Source organism: Indicator indicator, chromosome 3 (assembly GCF_027791375.1).
Source record: "Indicator indicator isolate 239-I01 chromosome 3, UM_Iind_1.1, whole genome shotgun sequence".
NCBI classification, from domain to species: Eukaryota; Metazoa; Chordata; class Aves; order Piciformes; family Indicatoridae; genus Indicator; species Indicator indicator.
Window position 1 is genome coordinate 9,411,883 of NC_072012.1, and position 22,884 is coordinate 9,434,766.

Genomic DNA, 22,884 nt, shown 5'->3' on the forward strand with positions numbered 1-22,884 from the left:
GAGGGGTGGGTGTCAAGGGGAGGGGGCCAGGCTCTTTTTGGTGGTACACACTAATAAGACAAGGAACAACAGGTTCAAACTTGAATATAGAAGATCTCACCTCAACATGAGGAGAAACTTCTGTACAGTGAGGGTGACAGAGCACTGGAATAGGCTGTCCAGGGAGGTTGTGGGGTCTCCTCTCAAGACTTTCAAAACCCACCTGGATGCATTCCTGTGTGGACTACCCTAAGTGATCCTGCTCTGGCAAGGGGGTTGGACCTGATGATCTCTGGAGGTCCCTTCCAACCTCTAATGTACTGTGATATACTGTGATAGAGAGTCTTGATTTTAAAATACTTGGTAAGAATTAAAAGCAAATGTGAACCATTATACATCTGGGTATAATTTTGTCCTTTTTCAAGATAGAAGCATTAAGAATTATTTTACCTTTTGTTTTGCTTAGGGCTCAGAGATGGATTCATCGGAACAATCAATAATCAGAAGTGAGCAGAAATCCAGGTAACTTGCATTGCAAAGGTTATACCAAGCTGTCTTAATGCAAACCTGAAAACACAGTGGAATGTGTTTGGAAACCTGAAATGATCCCAGAAACTAGTTTTCTCCAGTGACCAACTGCTTCATACTTGGTTAAGCTGTTCATGAGGAGTAAGTAATATGCTTGTTGAGAGGAAGCAGTTTGTGCTGAATGTAGAAGGAAGGCATGGGGCTTGTCAGCAATACATTCTTTGTAGGCATTAGCTACATGTTTCTGAATTGTTTTGCCTGAGGCCATTTCGAGTTAAACATTGCAGTTTTAGCTAGATCATTTCAGTTGATAGTGAAATAAGAGGTGCTAAACATCTGTATTACCAGATAATGGTAATTAAAAGTCAATAAAGGTAGTGTTGAAAGTCAGGGGAATTCCAAGGTTCTGTGTTACTGAAACCTTGTTCCTGTACTGTGATTTCAGTGTGTGGTTTAAATGCTTTTTCTTTGCTTTGCCAAGGAATCATGAAAGTTAGAACTTGACAGTTGCTTGTGTGGTTTGTGCAGGGAATACTGAAGTAGAACCAAATACTCATTTGAGAGTGATGTGTGGTTAGTAACATGTGAATAGTGGGCTAGCAGAATCCTTCATCTCTACAAGCACAGCTATTCTTATCTTCACCTATCCTAAAATAATAATAAATGAAAATAAGATACTGCTTTTTTCCCATCAAACCAAAATTTTGTTTCTTTGAAATGCTGTGGCTTGTCCTTTTGAGAGAGTTATACTTAATTTCTGTCAGATGTGTTAAGTAAATCATCGGACAATCCTTTGAATGCTTTTATTCAAAATTTCATCTGAAATGGTGTTTGGCTGGACTCAAAAGTGGTAATTGTCAATTTGGATTTCAGAGACAGTAGTGATGTGAAGTTGTTGCCATTTTTTTCTCTTAATTATCATAGAGTGGTTTGGATTGGATGGGATCTTAAAGATCATCTAGTCCAACCCCCTGTCATGGGAGGAAGGGGGCTATGAATGCTTGATGTTGGTTTGGGCAGGACTGTGAGCTGCTGCCATCACCATTCTGTGTAGAACTGGAGAACTTGGTTCCTTTTGGTTGGTTACTGTTTTGTACAAGCATTAATAATTCCTGCAGTCTTCAGTGTCAGACCTGAGATCTGTAGACAAGTTAGAAAATGCACTGTAAAAAAATCAAACAAACAAAACCCAAAAGATTTTTGTTTTCTGTTTTAAAGAAAATTCTTAAAAAGTTTAATAAGAAAACAGCCTCAGGACCTTCTTCTTGTAATTGGAACTGGGGTGAGTGCTGCAGTAGCACCAGGAATCCCAGCATTGTGCTCTTGGAGGAGCTGCATTGAGGCTGTAATTGAAGCAGCTGAAGAGCTGGAAGTGCTTCACCCGGGAGATGTTGCTGAATTCCGTAAAAAAGTGACCAAAGACAGAGACTTGCTTGTGGTTGCACATGATCTCATCAGGAAAATGTCACCTGTGAGTATAACTTAATACCCATTTCTAAAATTTTGATGGGCTTTTCTCTTGATACCAACAGAAATTCTTTTCAGCTTTCTAAAACTTGAAATCTTCCTGGTAAAAAATGAAGTTTTGATTGTAATATAGTATAAAATCCTTGGGTTTTAGTGTAAGCTTGGCTACACCTCAAGTATTGTGTCCAGTTTTGAGCACCTCAATACAAGAGAGAGAGATGTCAAGGTGCTGGAGAGAGTGCAGTGAAGCTGGTGAAGGGCCTGGAGAGGAAATCTTACCGAGTGACTGAAGGAGCTGGGGCTGTTTAGTTTGAAAAAGAGGAGGCTGAGGGGAGACCTCATTGCTGTCTACCTGAAAGGAGGCTGTGGAGGGGTTGGTGCTGGTCTCTTCTCACAGGCCATTAGTGATAAAACAAGAGAGAACAGCCTCAAGCTGCAACAGGGTAGGTTTAGACTGGACGTTAAGAAAAAAATTTTCAGGGAAAGAGTGGTCAGGCATTGGAACGTGCTGCCCAGGGAGATGGTTGTCACCGAGCCTGGATGTGTTTAACGGTCATTTGGATGTGGTGCTTGGGGATATGGTTTAGGGGTGAACTTTGTAGAGGAGAGTTATTGGGTGGACTTGATGATCCCAAGGATCTTTTTGAACCTGAACATTCCTGTGATTCTGTAAGCTTTTGTCATAATTTATGCAAGCAAGAACCCTGACTACTAAATGTTCACCATCATTTTTCTTGGAACTGAGAAAAGAATTTACTGCTTTACTGACTAAAACTAGAGATACCCTGAAAATACAGCTAGGCCTTGTGACTCTACTGATAATCTTCGGTCACAACAGCTTTAATCTGCACCGCAGGTCACACCTTGCTGAAGGCACAACAGCTATTATCAGCACTATGGGTCACACCTCGCTGAAGACAGTCTGTACACATGCAGTTTCCCAGCCCTTCATCTTAGGTTCCAGAGGTTTTCAGATTGTGTTAAAGATTTGCCAAGTCTTCTAGCTGAAATAATTAGGGTGAGATAACTACTCCTAAGTGGTAGGATCTGCTGAGTATTTTGCAATGCATGATGAGCTTCTCCTCAGGCAAAGTACAGCAATAACCTATCTCTTGGGAGGAGTCTACTTGTATGGTTATGCTTTGTAGCAGGTTTAATGGTCAATATATTTTTCTCAACCAGGAAGCAAAAAAGCCCAGACATACTGAGAAAGGTGAGGTTTCCTTTGTACTTAGGTCAGGAACTATATCAGGCTTCTAAGGAACATTTGTTCTGTGTGTAATACAATTTATTAAGTAGGAAGCCTGTATGTTTTATAGCTCTGTTACATGTTCCTGTCAGTCTCAGCAGATACTCTGGAAAAACACAGCCTGTGCTGTTAGGAAGAAAGTAGCTTTCTGTTAGCTTGGAAGTGATGGGTGAGGATGTAGGTGGAACAAAACAAGTTTTGTTTTTATCATACCTGTATTGCAAGCTTCCTTGAGAAAACGGGACTATTATTTTGATACACATTAAGTGGAAAGCAGAGCACCTGAAGTATTTGAGATTGGTATGCTTTGTACACTTTGTAACCCTTCTTTTAAAGAAATGCTTTGGCATTAAGTAGACAAGGTGGGTTTTCTGTTGGAGGCAGTTACCATGCTGTATGCAGTCCTTATGAAACATTAATCTTTTTCTTTCTTCAGCGTACTGGGGACACAAAACCCAACTTCTTCCAGGATTGCTTAATGGAGGTGTTTGATAATTTAGAACAACACATTCAGAATCCTGTTGTTCTGCAATCAATTCTGAGACTCATGGAGAGAGGCACAATGGTTCTGACTACCAACTATGATAATTTACTTGAAATATTTGGTCAGCAACAGGGTAAACCTATGGAATCATTAGACTTGAAAGATAAGGATAAGGTATGACAAGAGTAATAAAAATTTTTGTACTTATTTTAAAAGAAGGCAGCTCAAGCTTCATTGACAGATGTTAAGGCTGAAACTTCTTAATTGTTAAAGCATGTCTATAAGCTAGTGGCAGATGCACAGACATTTATTTTATGTGGCTTTTTGTTCTGAATAATCCGGTGACCGTTACCTAAGAGAGCTTCAGGGACATGTTTATTAATAAATTCCATTCCACTGCCTGGAAAAAACCCCCACAAACATATTTAACTTGGGTGAAGTAATTGTTAACAATCAGAAATATGATTTCACTTAGCTGATAGTTAATTTGCTGTTCACATCCCTTTTGTCAGCATTGCTAGAACTTGTTTCTAGGTTGAGTACTAGCTTAGACCAAAAAGCCAGAGATACCTTCAGTATCAGCCATCGCCTTGTTATTGTAATTTAAAGTAAGCTAAAGTAATTAGTAGTTCAAATAATTTCTGCACAATTTTGCTCTGCAGAAAAGTGCAAGAGAAGTTATTTCTGCTTTAAGTGTTTTCCTGAGTTAGGACAGCTGTATATTTTTGCAGAATCTTTGTACTGTAATATAAAAAAAGAATGTAACTTACACAATTTGCTTTAGGTTCTTCAGTGGGCAAGAGGCCATATAAAATACGGAGTTCTTCATATTCATGGCTTATATACAGATCCCTGTGGAATGGTGCTAGATCCCTCGGGATATAAAGATGTTACTCAAGATCCTGAAGTCATGGTTTGTGTGATCTTTAAATTTTTTTACTATATTTTGCCAGTATTTCATTTTAATCACTGCATGCACATTACCTAAGGCTTTGCCAGACCATACAGAGTAAATAACCGGGCCCTGAAGAATGGCAGTGCTGTTCCCAAAGCCAGTGATCTTGCTGGGGCAATGTATGCTCCTCTGTGCAGCTTCTTTGCAAATGGCAATCACAACCCTCAGCTGTATGTCATAGTTCGACAGTTCTTTGCATTTATCTCATGAAATAACACTAGCCCTGAAATGCTAGACACTGAAACAAGGATTCATTGTTATCTGATTGCTTGGATTAACTTTATAGGGGCTTTAGCTGTTACCAGCCTTGGATCAAGGACAGGGAACTGCTTGAGAGGGTCCAGCACAGAGCCACAAAAATGATTAAGGGAGTGTGGAACATCTTCCTTACGAGGAGAGACTGAGGGAGCTGGGGGCTCTTTGGCTTGGAGAAGAGGAGACTAAGGTGACTTCATTCATGTTTATACATTTGTAAAGGCTGAGTGCCAAGAGGATGGAGCTAGGCTCTTCTCAGTGATGCCTAATGACAGGACAAGGACAAGAGTGGAAGCTGAGGCATAGGAAGTTCCATGGAAACAGAAGGAAGAATTATTTCACTCTGAGGGGGACAGAACACTGGAACAGGCTGCCCAGGGGGGTTGTGGAGTCTATATGCAAAACCCTCCTGGATGCATTCCAGTGTGATCTGATATAGGTGATCCTGCTCTGGCAGGAGCATTGGACTGGATCATCTTTGAAAAGCCTCTTCCAGCCCCTAATAGTCTGTGATTCTGTGATCATGGACTTAATGTCACAATGTAGGTATTTTAAGAAGTCAAACATTTGGTCAAGAATATCCATTTTCCTTGTTTACAGATAGAGCTAACAAGAGCCTAATCTTCTGCCATCATCATTCTTTCCATTAAAACTTTCTTTCCTGGAAATGCTTACCCATGTATTTAATTTTATATGGAAACTTTGATTTTGAATATAATTTTTTTTTGGGGGGTAGAAACAGTGCTTATGAAATGTCAGTTTGCCCTGATCCTGAAACATGCTTAATGCAGTTCAATAGGGATGTCTGCTCTGCTTCTCCTTTTCTGACATGCTTAAAAATCTCTTGCCCTAGCCTTTTGACTACCAGTGTTAATGTAGCTCTTGTGTGTTTATATTTCTTGACAGGAAGTTCTTCAAAACTTGTATCGAACTAAGTCTTTTTTGTTTTTGGGCTGCGGAGAGACTCTGCGTGATCAGATATTCCAAGCTCTCTTTCTTTATACTGTAAAGAATAAAGTGGATTTAGAACATTACATGTTGGTGCTTAAAGAAAATGAAGACCACTTTTTCAAGCTCCAGGCAGATATGTTGCTGCACGGAATAAAAGTGGTGTCCTATGGGGACTGCTTTAAACAATTCCCAGAGTACGTACAAGATCTGTCTGCTCAGATCTGCAAGCAGAAAAGTCCAGGTAATGTACACTCTTCAAGAGCATTTTGAGTGGGTGCAGAGCAATCAGCAGTTAGCCTGAGGTGTTGACCTCCTGTGCAGCTAGTGGTCAGTTTGTGCAGCATCTCTGCTTCTGAATGGCATGTGGAGATGGAGCACCTGACGAACTTGTAACCAAATTTCTTTCTGGTAATGCCTGTGGATGCTTGCAGCTTTCTTAAACCCAATGCTAACAACAAATTTCGATTTGTACTTTGTGCCATTGTATTCATGTGAACTACTCCAGTATATAGAGTATTATGTGAATGAAATACAACACGTCAGTAAGAGAGACTAAGAGAACTGAAGGAATTAACTGCTTGGGCCACAGTATCTGATTAAGCATAGAGTAGGAAATCAAATCGGTACACCAAATAGTGTTTGGCTTGACACAGTTAGGTGATGGGGAGAACACCCAAATGTGAGGATAATGGCAATAAACGTGGCAATAAAATAGGAGAGGCTGGGGAACAGTACTGCAGTGTGACCATGAACGGCATTCTGTACAGGGGGTTTAATGCCAGCCTGGGAAATAACTCAGTGCCTAGGTTTCAGGAAGTTTGTCTGCAGTGGAGACCCCTATAAGTTGGGGTGCAGTTTCGGACACTGAAATAGCCTTAGCCTGTCTGCTAGTCTGTTCTTTGACACACTGCTGTTCATGGATGCGGTGGACACTTACCATAGTCTGAGCAGTGTCTAGAGCCTGTTGAATCTGCAGAGCAGCCACTGATACCAAAACAGGAATCAACAGCTCTAAATGACTGCAAAAACTTTCAGGTGTCCTCTTTCTCATGCTAATCTATGAACTCTTTTGTTAAAAAAAAATAACAGAAGGGGTTTGTCGAAAGGGTTATCTGAAAAAAATGGTCCTGATTAGGGACTTCAGCCACCTGGACATCTGCTGGAAAAGCAGGACAGCTTATTACCTTAGTACAGGTGATGGAGAGGCTCTGCTGGATCTGTGCTTGTTATTGGAGAAGTCAAGATTGGAGGTAGCCAGGGCTGCCGCAGTCATGCCTAGGTAGAATTCTCCATCAGTGAAGGAAGTTGCTAAGCCTCTCTCCATCCTACTTGAAAACTTGCGGCAGACTGGGGCAGTCCCTGCTGATGGGAGAAGGGGAAACATAACCCCTGTTTTTTAAAAAGGAAAAAAGGAAGACCTGAGGAACTACAGGCTGACCAGTCTCACCTCTTTGGCTTGCAAGATCATGGCACAGATCCTTCTGGAAACTCTACTAGGTCACAAGGAAAATGAGGTGATGGGTGACAAGCAGCAACATGGTTTCACTAGTGGCAAATTGTCCCTGGCCAATTTGGTGCCCTTCTGCAACCAGATTACAGTGCTGGTGGATAAGGAAAGAGCTACTGATGTCATTTACCTGGACTTGTTCAAAGAATTCAACACTGCCTGCATGACATCCTTGTCTGTAGCTTGGACAGACATAGATCTGATGGATGGACTACTCAGTGGATAAGGAGTTGGCTGGATGGTTGCACTCAAAGGGCTGCTGTCAACAGTTTGATGTATGAGTAGAGACCAGTGATGAGTGGTGTTACTCACAAGGTGGTACTGGGACTAGTGCTGTTTAACTTCTTTGTTGGTGACATGGACAGTGGGATCAAGGCACCCTCAGCAAGTTTGCTGATGACACCAAAATGTGTGGTATGGTTGACAGGTCAGAGGGCAGGGATGCCATCCAGAGGGACCTTGACAGGCTGGAGAGGATGGGTCTGAGCAAAAATTATGAAGTCCAACAAATCCAAATGCAAGGTCCTGCATCTGGGTTGGGGCAATACCAAGTACAAATACAGGCTGGGTGATGAGTGGGTTGAGAGCAGCCCTGCAGAGAAGGACTTGGGGATGTTGGTGGATGAAAAACTGAGTATGTGTCAGCAATGTACTCTTGCAGCCCGGAAAGCAAATCACATCCTGGGCTACCTCAAAAGGAGAGGGGCCAGTGGGTTGAGGGAGGTGATTCTTCTCTACGCTGCTGGAGTAGTGTGTTCAGCTCTGGAGTTCTCAGCCCAAGACAGAAATGGACCGACTTGAGCGGGTCCAGCCCAGAGCCATGAAGATAATCAGGGGGCTGGAGCACCTTGCTTAAGAAGACAGGATGGGAAAGTTTGGGTTGTTCAGCCTCTAGAAGAGAAGGCTCACAGGAAACCTTATAGCGGCCTTCCAGTACTTGAAGGGGACTTAGAGGAAAGATGAGGAGGGACTCCTTATGAGGGAGAGTAGTGATAGCATGAAGGGTTAACAGTTTCAAACTGAGAGGGTAGAAGTGGATTATTTACAAGGAAGGAGTTCTTTGTGAGGGTTGTGAAGCAACAGATTTTCCCACAGAAGCTGTGGATGCCCCCTCCCTGGAATTGTCTAAAGCTGGGTTGGATGGTCTAGTAGATGTCATCCCTGGCCATGGCAGAGGTTTTGGAACTATTATGATTTTTAAGGTCCTTTTCAACCAAAATTCTTCTGATAATTTGTGCTGTTGCTGTCTCTTCTCTAGATGCTGATCGAGTGGACAGCACAACACTGTTGGGTAAGTAATGTTCTCATTTTCACAGAAACATCCACAATGTATCCAAGATAGTGGAAAAAAAAATAAGTATTATTTACAAAGTAATGAAATTATTGTTGTGCAGCACTGTGATTTAGCTCTGAAAACCTACTTAACAGAATCTCTTTACCCTCTTTATTTTCTTTCTGCATATTAGGAGGTAACTGCTGGCTTGCAGTTGTCAATAAAATGACAAATTGAATAGAAAAGCCCCAGAAAAAGTATATAAATTACTAACACTGATCAGAGTATTCTAAGATAATATTCACACCCATGAGGCTTTGGCTTAAATTTCCAAACTTATGTTTAACTATTTTGAATAGCTTCCTTAAGTATAAAAGAGTGAATATCAAGCTTAAGTGTGTAGTACTGGAGGTCAATTTCTGGCTAAGTGTTGTTCAAGTATCTAAATGATGCTTCTGTGAGTAAGCAAAGCAAGAATACATTCTAATATATGGTATAAGATAGCAAAACTTCCATTTGGAGTAAGACTTCAGCTTAAAAAGGTATTTGTACTGCTGCTGCAAATACCAAAATTGTATGGGAGAATTTTCATTATTGCATGTAAGGGCCTTTGGCCTTGCAGGAGATTAAATCTCCCCACCTTTCACAATCGAAAAGTACTCAAGGTCCAGGATACTTGGAGGCAGGTGTAAAGTCAGACATCACTTTTGTAATTCCAACGAAATCTTGAACTTTCACTGTCTTGCAGAAAAATTCATAAATCCCTTTTCCAGTAAAATGCAATTAGGCTTCTCCACTTAGTGAAGAAGCAGCCAAAAACTTAAGCACAATTTATTCTAGTTCCACTTAATATAAAGTTCCTTTGCTAACTAATTATCACCCTCCTTTACAAATTATTTTAGCACCCCTTTACTTCTATTTTAGAATACATAGAAAACAAAACAAACAAAAAATGCCTTAACACAGATTAGATTTATTTTTTGTGGGCTATTACACAAAAGTGATGCATTTCCCTTCCATTTCTTTTCACTGCCCAGCTCTGGTGTTTATACGTTCAACAGCAGCTCACACCAACGAGTTTTTCCCTCTGAATAAGGGATCCAAACTTCTAAAAGAGGCTTCTCACTTGTGAACTCCACAGGCATTGCCATGCAATAATTATTTTCTTTTAAAGGCAGATGTGTAATTGGCTACTTCATGATTTATATGTTGGTACCAGAGCTCAGTGTTGGGGAAGGAGCCTGAGAGCACTGAACTGCTGCAGCTTTTCAGTGGGGTTAGTGTTACCCTTGAGAGTCCAAAGACAAGAAACTTGGTTGGCCAGTATTGTGTTTATCTTAGTATTTGGTGCTTGCAATAAAAGGTATGCAAAGCACAAGGATACAGCAACATTAAAGGGTTGTTTCTTTCCCCTCTCCATCCCCTTTTCCTCCCTAGGAACTCCATGTGTGGACTGTGCTAAAAGGAAGCTAGGAGAGAACAGCACTGACTCTCCCAAGAGAATCAAGCAGTCAGATAATGGCATAGCCTCTATTGAATGAAAAACACCTTGACCACCAAAACCCAACCCAGAAGCTTTTTAACAGTAGATGTTTTTCACCTGCTGTGTGGAAAGTTTTGAGCTGAGTTATTTCCATGGTTTTAAGTGGAATAAAAATTGCTTGTCTTAGCCTGTTCTTTCCTAGAGCTGTACATGTGTAATGTATGTAAACTTTAGAGTCCTATCAGTTGCTCTGTAGGCACTTTTATGCTACTGAAACTATCTGCAGAGTCAGTTAGAAGCAGGTGCAAGTTTGCCTGTGCTTCAAAACCGTTTGGGCCAAGCTCTTAGCCAGGTGAAGCCACAACAGAGGCAATGTTTGAATGTCAGAAGTGACTTCTGACACACCTATGTTAGTTGGCTTTGAAATGAAGGGTTTTCTATTCTCATCAGCTGAACTGCAGTTAGGTTGCTGGTAGTTGAGCTCTTCAGGGGCTGCTTGCAAGCTTCAGGATCAGATCCCTCAGCTGTTAAGAGTGGGAAATGTTTCATATTTCTGGAAGGCTCATCATCATAATGTGCCTGTTTTCAACTTTTAGCATGAGTATTTGTTTCCTTTTATCATTCTGTTAAGGCATGAGATTACATAAGGAAAAAAGCATGTAAACAGCAAGGACATGCCATATGTAAGTGGGGACTTACACTGCAAATAGGTTCAGTGTTTCTATGAAAATATTTTAAATATTGTTTTTAAAATTACCAGATATGCTGCTGGTTATCTCTAAGAGCAGATAGTCCTAATGCAGCACAATTTTTTGTTTTTTTTTTTTCCCCTCCCAAAGAATATATGGGGTTTTTAAATTATTTTAAGGATGGGATTGTCTTGCAGCTTACCTCAGGATTTAAATTACAGTCAAAAGGGACAGAACCTGAAACTTGTCACTTCCACTTAAGCCCCAAGTACCTGAGCATGGTGAAAGAAGTGTACAAGATGCCATGTTAAAGGATGTTTGCTGATTCTACTGTAGGTAGCTCTTAAGCATTTTTTCTGCTTAAGCTGCTTAAGCATTTTTTTCCATGGGAGGAAGCTATTTACTGAAAACAAACTTGCTGAGCATTTAGTATCTTGTTTTGCTCAAGCTCTGTAATGAAGCTGATAGAACATCTCAGATGACGGCATATACTCTTCTAATAAAATATTTAAAGCCCAACAGACCATTCCTGTATAGTAGCTAAAAGCTGCAGCCTTCACCCTTCCTCAGTTTGTTCAATTCTTTACTCTGGTTTTCTATTTCAACCAGCTGTTGCTAGCAAGTAAACACAACCCAACACTTCTGCATGTGCAGTACACAGACTGATACAGGTCAAAAGTCTTTGGCAATCTCTAGAGGCAGCTCTTCTGTTCATCCTTCACCCTACCTACAGTATTTCCCCATCTGTCAGTGGATTTTAATGAAGGGACTGATGCTAACTTGTGACTTGCAGTAAACAATTTTATTGAATAAACAGCTGTTTACAGTGTTAAGTGAACAGACTTAGGCTGTTGAAATATGGCCACAAGATGTTATCTGCTGCTTGTGTGACATTCCTTATGCAGTAACCCCATGTGCTCAGACACCTTCCCTTTTGTCCAACAAGCAAAGGTAGGTAGCTGGGTATGAAGTGTGGTGGACAAAAGGAAGCTAGCATATGAACATAAGATGATGTAATTATTACAAACAGCCATAAAGCAAATAAACCTCTTCAGCACACCCTGAGGTGAACAGGAACCAGATGAAGTGATTCAAACCCTCTCAATGAGTGTTCTGCAACCAGCTTCCTTAACTTATTCTTAGATGAAGCATGGTTATCAAAATACAAACTTGTCTAGTGAGAAACCTACACACTAACACTCCCAACTGCAAACCAATAGACTTAGTAAGGCTGTTACCTATGGCATGGGACTCACATCTGGTTTGTTCTTTCCACTTGTGAGTGGGGTAGAATACCTGAAGGGTGAATTTTTTCTAGTTCACATCTATAGAGGAGCATCATAAGCTTTTTGTCAAGTTACCTAGTATTTTGTAAAGTTGCAGTGGAAGACTGAAGTCTTGCTAGGCATCACAAACATCATAAGATAATGGGCAGATTCTGGTATCTTGTTTCCAAAAATCAGGAAATAATCCTATCTGAGGATAAACAGATGCAACACAGAAGAAAGAGACTGTAATGGTCTTGACCAGCAGTAGGAGGCATCTTAGTGCACTGGAGATAGGTCTGAACCTTTTATAAAAGCAAGAGGCTGCTTCTTTGTAACACTGGGCTTATATGAACCTGTAATCTGTCATCTAAGGCAAAAAGACCCCAATACAGTTGAGGAGAAAGCTTTGCTTACCACACTATGCACACTTCAATACCCACCTCTGTCTGACTAAATTAATCACCAAAACCATCAGTGCCGGCTTCAATATTTTATAAACCCACTTAATCTAAATGGTGAACATTATCAACCTCTAATAGCCACACTCAAGCTTATACTCCTAACAGTTGGCTGTAAACTCAGTTCTTGCCCTTGTCACCCGGCCCTGAAATCATCCACGCTTCATTCTGAAGCAGGACTGCGGTTGTGCTTCTCTGTTGTTTCCTGATCATCACCATCTGGATACTTGGTAAGATCTATAGTCAGTACTGTGCTGAACATGAAGTCATCTTTCTGAGGAGAGGAAGGATGGCACAGTTTAAAACGTCTCTGGTATTTGTAACAAGCATTTCCTACATTACTATGAGATACAACGGTAAGCTTGAGTTACCAAAACAGCTGTTTCAGTCACCCAGTACCTGTGCTTATTCCTGAACACAGAGGAGTTCGGCAACTCCATTCTGTGCATGATCCACTGTAGTAACACTTAAAGTGTAAATCAATACTTCAAGGAAAAGCAGGGTATCTTACTTAATGAAATCTAGCAATGATTGTTACCTCTGGACACACTCCAATCAGTGCATCTGCTTTGGAATAAAACTCTTCCTTTAGAGAAATGACTATCATCTGACTCTGTTCATGGGCCTGTTCTCTAATGAAACTCGAGACCTTTGGGAAGAAGCCAAAGATTTCAGTAAGTTAATTCTGGGCAACTTACACCATGCTGTAATTAGGGAGTCATTAGGAAAGAACTCACCTATGTTAGCTGCAGAATTCAATTAGGAAATAAATAGGACAACATAAGAAATAAAGTGGTTTTAAGTCAGATACTTTGCAGGTTTTTAACCACTGAGATCATCTGCTTTTCAAAAATATAGCAAAATAATCATTAATGATTAAAGTTTCAGAAAAAGGCCAGAGCCAAACCCTAAAGCTTGCTTAGATATTTTCATTACTGTCCCACAATGTCTAATTTGCTGTTGCTGAAACAGCGGACAAGGTTAAAACAAAACTTGGAAGTTTTGTCTTATGTCTGCTTGGAAGTAGTGGATGATGGGTATCTGGGTATCATAGACTTGTATCCCAAGGAATGCTTAAGGAACTCAGGTTGAGGAAAGCACTTCTCACAGTGCTACATGGAGTCAGTAATCTCTGAGAAGGAATTCTATCTGGCAGGCACAAGTAGATGAGATTTCCCAGCTGTCTACCCTGCAAGCAAACCTGGTGTACTTGGCACGTGACAGTCAACTCCATTGGGAAATAAAGTCTAGTGTTTATAAAACTGCTTTTGTTTGTTAAGATCTATCAAGAACAACATCACTATTAATGCAAGCAGAAATACAGCTTGATCCTTTATGTGGAAAGAAATGTCTGCATAGACAAAAACCCAGGTGAGATCTTTTTGATTCTTCTCCTACATCCAATCTCCTTGTATTAAATCTTCTCTTCCCAGAAGCTGACTTCTACAACTGGCAATCTTTACTGTGTGCATTCTATTGTAGGTTTTTGTTACAGTGAATAGTTATTGTCAAAAAGGAAAAGAAATTGAGAGGAGGACAGGAAGCTATTTTAATCAAGCAAGAATTCATGTGACTGAAATGAGGAGAGTGACAGCCCTTAGCTGGTTTTCATGTAAAAATATTTTGTAGGCCAATTATATAAAATAAATACTCCAGTGCTAGAATTTTCAATATGCAGATACCTCTTAAGAAGCAGAAAGGAGTGTAAGAGAACAAAGAGGCCTGAAAAATTACAGCCAAGCCCAAGCAGCAATTCACAAGTGACCTTCAGATCAGACTGTACCACAGGTGGTCATGCAGCCTACTTTCACATTCCTGACCTATTTTCCTCAACAGCTTGGCAACTGATTAAAACACATTGAGATGAATTAATTTAAACCTAGCCCTGGTCTAACATCTCACACAACCATTATTTTGGTCCTAAACCACATGTATTTTAAACCAGGTTAAGACAGTATAATCAATCTCTTTATCCCAAAAACCAGTAATGAAAAGTAGCCATCCTTCTCTAAAAGGTATCATTATATCGTTGGTAAAAGCAGAAAGGCAGCAACTTACTTTATCAATGTTTGTCCTATCCAGGGCAGCATCTATCTCATCGAGAACAAAAAATGGTGCTGGCTGAAAACTGTAGAAGAAGAGACAGTATTTTTGCATTAATTACCAAAATGCTAAATAACATTCTAATTACTTTAGAGGTTCACTTAATCTATCATAACGTTGTGATAAGAAGTAATGACAAGTAAAGAATAAAGACTTCAGCAATGTTTGAATACTCTACCAGCAGCAGACTTTTAATCATTTCTAAGTGTAACAGTGTCTTCCCACCACTTACTCAGCCCACAGTTGGATAAAAGAGCAAATCTCTTTTACCTTTGTATGGCAAACATTAGAGCCAGAGCTGCAACAGATCTTTCACCTCCTGACAAACTGTCCATTGGCATAAATCGTTTTCCTGGAGCCACACAGTTAAAGCCAATGCCTTCCAGATAAGGCTCCTCAGGATTCTCAGGGCTCAGGAATGCCTGGAAACACACACACACACACACACATTTCACTATCCATAGTGACATTTATCAAATCGTTAAGATGGCTATTGTTTGAGATTTGAATACCAAGCTAGTGTTGAAACTGGTGAGTTAGCTTCATTTGCAGGAAACACCTGCTGCTGAAGAGCAGCACTGTAACATTTCCCAGTGAGTATGCCTTAATCAACAAACCACGGGCTAGAAGGCCAATTAACCAAACCATTTGGGAAACAGCTCTACCTACTTGTAGTAGTTGAAAGTTTGCAAATAACAAAAACTTGGCTTTATCACCTTCTACATAGCTGCTTTAAGTAATCACAAAAAAATTCAGCAAATTAAGACTTCAAAACCGGTCTTCTTTTATTTTGAAAGTAAATCCACTTCCAAAATCACACATTTTTTTGTGTGTGAAACGTTAGTTTGACAAAATTTATCTTCAAGCTTTAAAATAGTCATGCTTTCTCTGTACTTTGTATCCTGGTTCCCAGGTCCAAAAATTAGAAGCAGTATTTTAAAGGAAAGGCCCATTTTACCAAACCATTAAAAAGTATGATGGATAAGCTAATTCCTTCATGTTTTATTTTTCCCCATTAAATAGAAAAGACAATAAAATAACAGTCTTTTCCTCTCTGCACAAGCAGGTACAGATAAAAGAAAAATTTCCATAGGGGGCACATTTCAAATGGCTCCTCTGGGATCACAGATAAAGTGGAAATAAAACGAAACATGAGTTTTGCTTTCAAATAATTTCTGTGGTAAACAGTCCTGGAGGGAACAGATAGTGCTTTCAGGGTCTTTGTTTTGTTGGAGGGATGCATATTGTTTATCTGCTGAGAGAATGCCTGCCATTGGTATGTGACAATGTTCTTCAGGCTGTAAACAACTCCCAACTCTCTGCCACTGCGTTTATCTATGTGAGAGATTTTCAGATATAGGGGTGCTGTCAGCAAAAAATCATCTTGCAGCTTACCAGGGTACATACTGCTCATCAGTATATGAAAGGAGTGACATTTTTCTCTCAGCAGAAGATGACTGGGAGAGAACTGGTGGAGAACCCAGCAGTGAATCTGTGTATGTACAACTTTTTAGGAGGCAGTTTCTTTTAAATTGCTTGTAACAGTAATGTCTTTATTTTACTGAGCAATATATTCAAGCGCACAAATGTTCAGAGTCCAGAATTTCTGGAAGTTAAATTAACTCAGTCTAGCAAAGCGTCTCCCTTCTGGAGTGAATAGTAAAGCATAACAACATTAAGGAATATTAAAATCTAATACTAACATATTTTCCTGTCGAAAATTGTTACAGCTGTTCAATCTGCATCTTAGGATACCTCCTCTGATGGCAAAACTCAGAGCTAAGCCTTTCTTTAGCCAACCAGAACAATTTTCACACACAGAACAATCATTTATCTTCAATGCAATGAGACCAGCTTCCTGCAGCTGCTGTGTTAGTTTCTAGGAGGCAGTTTTAGCTTCCCAGCTAATCACAGGATAATCTCTTGACCAGGTTACCACTACAGCTCAAACCCACACATGGCATCACACACCTCCGAAAAGAAGCACACAATTATTTGTGGCAACTGCTTGTTTTAGAGTAATGCAAAGTCAAGACCAAGATGTTTACTCCAGAGGAGAAGGTATGTGCCCAGTAATCACAAAGAAAGAAATGCTTTATTATTCTGTCCAACCTAGAAGCAGAGAGGATGCATTTAAAGGTATTTAAGGTGTTCCCAAATAGCTGACTGAGGGAAAATACAAACCTGAAGTTTAAAACAGCAAGTGTTCAAACCTGAGCCCTTTAAACATTGGACCATCTATAGAATTTGATGTAACCAAACCATTTGGGGCTTTCCTCTTTACTTTGAACAATATCACTAGAACACTAACAAAGATGAATACAATTGTGATGCATTTTTTCCTACAGATTTCCTAAAAAGCTGCAAATACATTAAGTCTATCTTTTTAAATTAAAGTGGGGTGCAAGGAGCATCAAAGCCTCATATAAAACATTAGCACTGAAATAGTGATTTATGATTTTTAGTTTTATCTATGCTAACAATTAAGTGCTTTCATTTACTTACCATGGGTATCACTAGATCAGTAAACTAAAATCATTTTAAAAGGAAGTATCAGAATGTTTCACATTTGTGTCATAATGACACAAGCCTGCTAAATACAAAGACTAAAACTGACCGAAACTGAGTAGTACCTGATTATGTTAACATTTCAAATCACATCTCCCTGTCTCATGTCAATCATTCTTTAGCATGTTACCTATTCCTCCTCTAGCCCTAAAATTCTGATGTCTTTACATTTTGTGTAGTTTTCTTCCTTAGGACTGAAACTATCTTTGGAAACTGCAAGCTCCAAAGCCAAAGTTCCATAGGTTCTCTTGTTCTAGATAACAAAGAATCAATTAGGCTAAAGCCATGCACCTAAGAACGTGACTCACCTGAGCACTACTGTTTCTGCAAAGTTTCTTGTAGATCTGATCAATGGCTACAGAGGCATGCTCAAAGCACCGGCTAAAAAGCTGGTATCTCCTTTGTTTCACCAATTCAAACTCCAGCTTACGTGTTCTGGCTTCCTTTCTGCTGGCCTCAAAAGCTGTGAAAGAAGGAACACAAAGTACTCCTCAATATGCCTCTAAGCAAATATACAGAAAAAAAAAATCACCACCATATATTGTGTACCGTTATCAAGAAAAATATTTATTGCAGAAAAAGGTTCTACGGCACATAGAAGCAGCATAGTAAGAATTTTTTTTCTGAATTCAAATGGAGGCACCAAAACCTGAAAAGTTGGGTTGTATTCAGTCTGCTCTATTGCCACAATGATCTGGAGGAATGAACAAAATTCTTCTCTTTCTGCAAGCTGTGTAGCCTTAACCAGCAGCATTCACCTATAATGGCTTCAGGTTTCTTACTTTATGTCTGCAACAGTCCTTGAGGATACCAATAAATTTGCAGTAATGCTTATGTTCGAGGTCTGCATAATATGTTACTTCAATTATTTAAGAAAAATGTAAATAAATTTATGATTAAAGCCAATAGTTTTTAGAAAATAAGTAAAAAACCCCACTTTATTACACTTTATTATCACAGAATCAATAAGGTTGGAAAAGACCTCAAGGATCATCAAGTCCAACCTGTCACCCATTATAATTTGGTCAACAAAGTATCTTTCCAGTCATTCAAGCTGTATTTCAATAAACTACTGCAGAGTAAACTATGTGTTAATACATTGGTTACATATAATTAAAAAGGGTAACTGGGGATTTACAGCTGAACATCAAGAATACCTTAATATCTGAAAGAAGCAAAGCCAGCAGGGCCAAACCCCAGAAAGAAGAATTTGTATTTGGGTGAAAACTGTCATGGTCAGAAAAGAGATTAACATGAAAGACAGGGTGTTACCATCTAATGATTCTTGGAACTTGTCTCGAGCTATCTGTAATTTCTCTCCTGCTCTCAGGTTCGGAGCAGCTGTCTTCATTAAAGTAGTCTCTTTTAATTTTATTTCCTGCTGCATCTCGTGCAGATGTTCCTCTATATCTTTAGCAGACTCCAGGTCCTAATGAAAACAATAAAAATAATAGAGCAATAGAATCTGCTTTTAGTCCAAGATATTTCAACATACATGGCAAGTGCCCGTAGTTCTGGAGGAAGTACCTCACTCATCCAATAGCTTTAACTGAAACACAACATAACAAAAAGCTCTGCTCAGAGTCTCAGTTCACAGAATAGATTTATTGGATTCTAGTTATTCTTCCACAAGACCATTAAAAACAGACAAACTCCCTTCAGCCTAGAAGGCTGGGTTAAAATACAACGCAGAGCAGGGTTAGCTGGCTTCACTAAATTTGCAGAGAAAAACTCTGAAGACAGGTTCTTCATGAATTATTCAAGAGAAGTTCCAGTGACAAAAGATTCAGTCCTTGCTCTACACCAAACTTCTGACATGAATCATTTTCCTTATGATGCCTCCCCCAAAGGAATTTGCAATAAACTCCTGAGCAAACATGATCTAATAGACTGTTACAGAGGGAAATATGGCAAGTCCTAGTCTCTGAAAATACTACAGAAGGTGGCACAACATTAGTTCCTGGAGTCTTGAGTCATAACTTCTAGTGCTGGAACTTAAAGGAGGAAGGTAAAGTAGAAATGAAAAAAAAAAAAAGGTTATATTTACTATTTCTCCATTCTGTTTTCATGGTTTGGATAGACTTTAGGTTTAGTTATAAAGGAAACTGACCTATCCAGAAATCCCATACATTAGTGCTATGTATTCTTGCAAAACCAAACCACACACACATGCACTTTAGCTTAATGGTGTTTTCAGTAATTTTCATTTATAGACTAAGGTGAAGAATGAATAATTTCAACACTATTTTAAATTAAAATTTCAATCTCAAATTATTTCAAACAAAAAAGATTACCTTCAAGTCTTCTGCTAGGCTGCTGTAGTTTATCTGAATTGCCTCTTCCCTCTTAAAGATACTTGATATAGTCTGAGTGCCTTCTGTTTCAGTTCCTAGCTATAAATGTGAAGGACATTCCAGTTCAGAAATGTGACAGTTAACTTTTAAACTATTAAAACAATACATTAAAAGGATGTAAAATGAGAAGACAGTAGATAACATGGTATGAGGTAGAATTATTCCATAGCTTGTTCACTAGCCAAAATGAAGTTTAGTTCTTATGAGTCTAATTAAAACCCACATTTTTTAAATAAAAAATTAAAACATCTGCTAATTTCAATTTGAAGCTACGATGAAAGCAGCAGTAAACAATTTGTAGGATATTTAGCACAATTGTGTAAGGTGTCCCTGCCCATGGCAGGGGCGTTGGAACTAGATGATCCTTGAGGTCCCTTCCAACCCTAACAATTCCACAATTCTATGTGCATACTGTAAATCTCCTGATTGGAAAGATCTATGTTCCCATGATAATTCAATTCCCTTTCCAGGAAGTGTACACTGAGGTATTTCTTCCACTCAGCTGGCTTCAGAAGAAAGGAGTAGCTTCAGTTCTGTACAACATAAGCAGATAGCTTTTGGACCCTTTAAGCCTGGATTTCAAGCAGCTGCTTTCGCATGAATGAAACACATGCTGCGCATCGTCAGTCCCTTTCTCACCAAGGTTCTTTTAAGGAAACAAAGGATAGCTATCTTCTGTAAACATTGGAAGCACCTCAACTTCGCTGATGTCATCCAGTGATCCAGACAGAAGCTGTATTTTCAAGTCCTCCACCTTGCATTCAAGCAGCATATTATGTCGTCTTAATCTTTTCTCTTCCAGAGAGGATTCTATAGCCGTAGCTTCCTTTTGTAACATTGTCACTTCTCTACATGCAGCACAAAAGGTACAAAACCATTAAAGAGCAGAAACATCGCTGCCAGTAGCATCCACAGCCATGCAGCATGAAAAACGGTTACCATGCACAAAGAGGGCTTTTTCCTCTACCATCTCCATCAAACAAACGATAACAGCACTTCACTTCTCCCCATCCCCTTCATTCTCCCAAATTACTCAAGAGAGAGCTGGGAACCACATGCTACTGCAGCACACAATACATTATAGCAGACTGTTGGCTTAACTCTTAAATCCATGGCAAGGTAAAAGCTCAGAGCACAGACACAGTTTCAATGTATTGCCAAGTTCACACTACAGCATGTTCAAATATCCACTATGCCTAGCTAGAGCTAAACTCTGTTCTGTTCAGCTCTGCTGAACATGTATGGAGAGCTGATCCTTTCAAAATCTAATCAAATATCTTTTGTCATTATTCTACTTGAAATACAACTTGATTCTTGATACAAATTCCTTTGATGGCATCAATTTGCTAAACAGAGACATAACAGTCATTGTTTAAATTGCACATTATAAAATGATTGACTAGATATTCAATCTGAGTTTATATAAGCTCATATGATTTTATGAGTATCAACTCCCATATAAACTCAAATTTTATATAAAAGTTTACTAGCCACACTTTGCCAACATGTCAGTTTTTTTAAACATCAATAATAAGAAACCACAGTCCCCAAATCAGTTTATATGAAAGAACAGTAAGCTGGGTATTGACCTAAAATTAATATTAGTTTATGGTATCCAACACTTAAAAGGTCTGCAGAAAATAAAAACAATGCAATCAGAAAAAAAAAGAATTTTTTGTTAATTGAACCAACTGTACAACTCAAACAATGAAACTACCAGCAAGCTTAATATGCTCCCCCCAATCAAGTGTTAAGGAAATACACACTTCTCAGAAGCCTCTGCCTACTTATCAGAAATCATGAGACCTGACGCCAGGTAGGTAAGATGAAAAATGTTGTTCTATATAGTTAATGGGATGGCTCTCATGAAACGATCTCATTCCCTTTACTTTTGGGAACCACATACTGAATTAGGAACACTTTTTAACTGATGCATACTGCAAATGCAGATTACCATGTCTCTAGTGAATCTTTCATGAGAAAACAGAACAAGAGGAATTCAAACATCTGATCATTAAAACTCTTCTAAGTATTAAGACATTAATCATTTTTTCACAGAAGTACAATTAGTAATTACCTATTAACAGATAATGTCTTCTTTCTTAACTCTTCAACTTCATTTTGGGCTTTCATAACCTGAGATTTATGAGCACTTAATCTATCCTTAAGAAGCTGCTGCTCCTCCACAATTTCATTCACTTTTTTCAGAAGCATTTCCTCGTCCTGCATTGAAATATTTACATTTTTAACTTTTCACCAAAAATCTTGATATGGAACCTTTACCATGCATAACAAAAGAAAGAGTTAAAACTTTAAACATGTTGCAATACATTCACATGTGTTACAGCACCAAATCTGAAAGGCAGTGGGAAAACAGCCTGTTTTATACATAGCAAGATCCAGATGTTTTGTTTACACAGGTTCAGCCAGCTCTGAGTTTGTTACTGTACCGGACTAAACCATAAAGCCACAGAACAAGGCAGGGATCCTAGGACACCTAAGATCTGCACAACTACTCCCTTTTCCTCAGTTAGTCCCTTAGCCTTGTTGTGCATCTATAACCTATTTAGCACCTTCTAAGTAAGGTAAGCTGAAATATTTTTACAAGTATTGTTTATTAAAGATAAATCCTCAGGTAACCTACAAAGAACAAAAAAAAAAAAAAAAAGAGTGTAGGTACTCTAAAAAAGAGTTTTTCCCTATATAACCCACTGCTAAACTGCTAGAAATTGGATGCTATAGTAAACCTAACACTGGTGCTGCCTTTTTCTACGTACTAACCAAAATATAAACTTTATATACAGTTTTCAGTAAGCTTATTTTTAATAATTAATAACTACCCTAATATGACAGGTTACTCCATGGTTAAAGTGAAAATAAGCAACTGTGTTTTTTAAACATTTACAAAGTCAACGCTGAATTAAGCTTTAGTAGAATAACTCAACAGCATCAACTATGTTTATTCAAAACAGTAAGTCAATATATTCTTTCCTCTCAGTCCCAAATAAATATCTCTATCTCTGTATCCACATATTTTAGTCACCTTCTGTAGCTTGGCAATCTCAGCTTCATCTTTATGAACGGTGTCCCTCAACTTGCTGACTGCATTTGTAGACTTTTGTAGGTGATCACGGTTATATTCCAGCTGAATGTTTAGTTGTGTCTTCTGATTTTCAAACTCCAGTCTAGTAAAAGTACAGTAATTCAAACCAAAGCTTGCAAGGCAGGCTAGTAGCTGTGATGTCAAGTTACTCTAAGACACATTTCCACTGTGACCATTTAGGTAGAATTTTTTTTTATCTTCTACGTCAAC

General features: G+C 39.0%; 2 protein-coding genes across 2 annotated transcripts in view; one reads left to right on the top strand and one right to left on the bottom strand.

Moving 5' to 3' along the window:
• Positions 1-451: 451 nt before the first annotated feature.
• On the top strand, positions 452-10,531 carry FAM118A (family with sequence similarity 118 member A). Its single transcript, XM_054399737.1, has 8 exons — positions 452-501; positions 1,726-1,978; positions 3,660-3,881; positions 4,492-4,620; positions 5,824-6,109; positions 8,634-8,666; positions 10,086-10,169; positions 10,431-10,531. The coding sequence occupies exons 1-8, from the start codon at positions 455-457 to the stop codon at positions 10,529-10,531; spliced, it is 1,155 nt and encodes a 384-aa protein (XP_054255712.1). The 5' UTR covers positions 452-454.
• A 2,178-nt stretch (positions 10,532-12,709) lies between these two features.
• The window catches only part of SMC1B (structural maintenance of chromosomes 1B), a 28,255-nt gene continuing 18,080 nt past the window's right edge, over positions 12,710-22,884 (bottom strand). The window contains exons 16-25 of the mRNA XM_054399472.1: positions 22,615-22,756; positions 21,649-21,794; positions 20,266-20,419; positions 19,512-19,610; positions 18,490-18,646; positions 17,526-17,680; positions 14,920-15,071; positions 14,605-14,674; positions 13,085-13,195; positions 12,710-12,820 (exon numbers count right to left, since the gene is read on the bottom strand). Of these exons, the coding sequence (XP_054255447.1) occupies positions 12,710-12,820; positions 13,085-13,195; positions 14,605-14,674; positions 14,920-15,071; positions 17,526-17,680; positions 18,490-18,646; positions 19,512-19,610; positions 20,266-20,419; positions 21,649-21,794; positions 22,615-22,756 (1,297 nt within the window). The remainder of the gene's footprint in view (positions 12,821-13,084; positions 13,196-14,604; positions 14,675-14,919; positions 15,072-17,525; positions 17,681-18,489; positions 18,647-19,511; positions 19,611-20,265; positions 20,420-21,648; positions 21,795-22,614; positions 22,757-22,884) is intronic.

What these genes read in the sequence shown, in the direction of transcription:
- FAM118A (XM_054399737.1), top strand. Translation starts at nt 455, where the DNA reads ATGGATTCATCGGAACAATCAATAATCAGAAGTGAGCAGAAATCCAG. An exon ending in ACTTGAAAGATAAGGATAAG is followed by an intron (nt 3,882 to 4,491) that starts GTATGACAAGAG and finishes AATTTGCTTTAG; the next exon opens with GTTCTTCAGTGGGCAAGAGG. An exon ending in AATCAAGCAGTCAGATAATG is followed by an intron (nt 10,170 to 10,430) that starts GCATAGCCTCTA and finishes GTCAGTTAGAAG; the next exon opens with CAGGTGCAAGTTTGCCTGTG.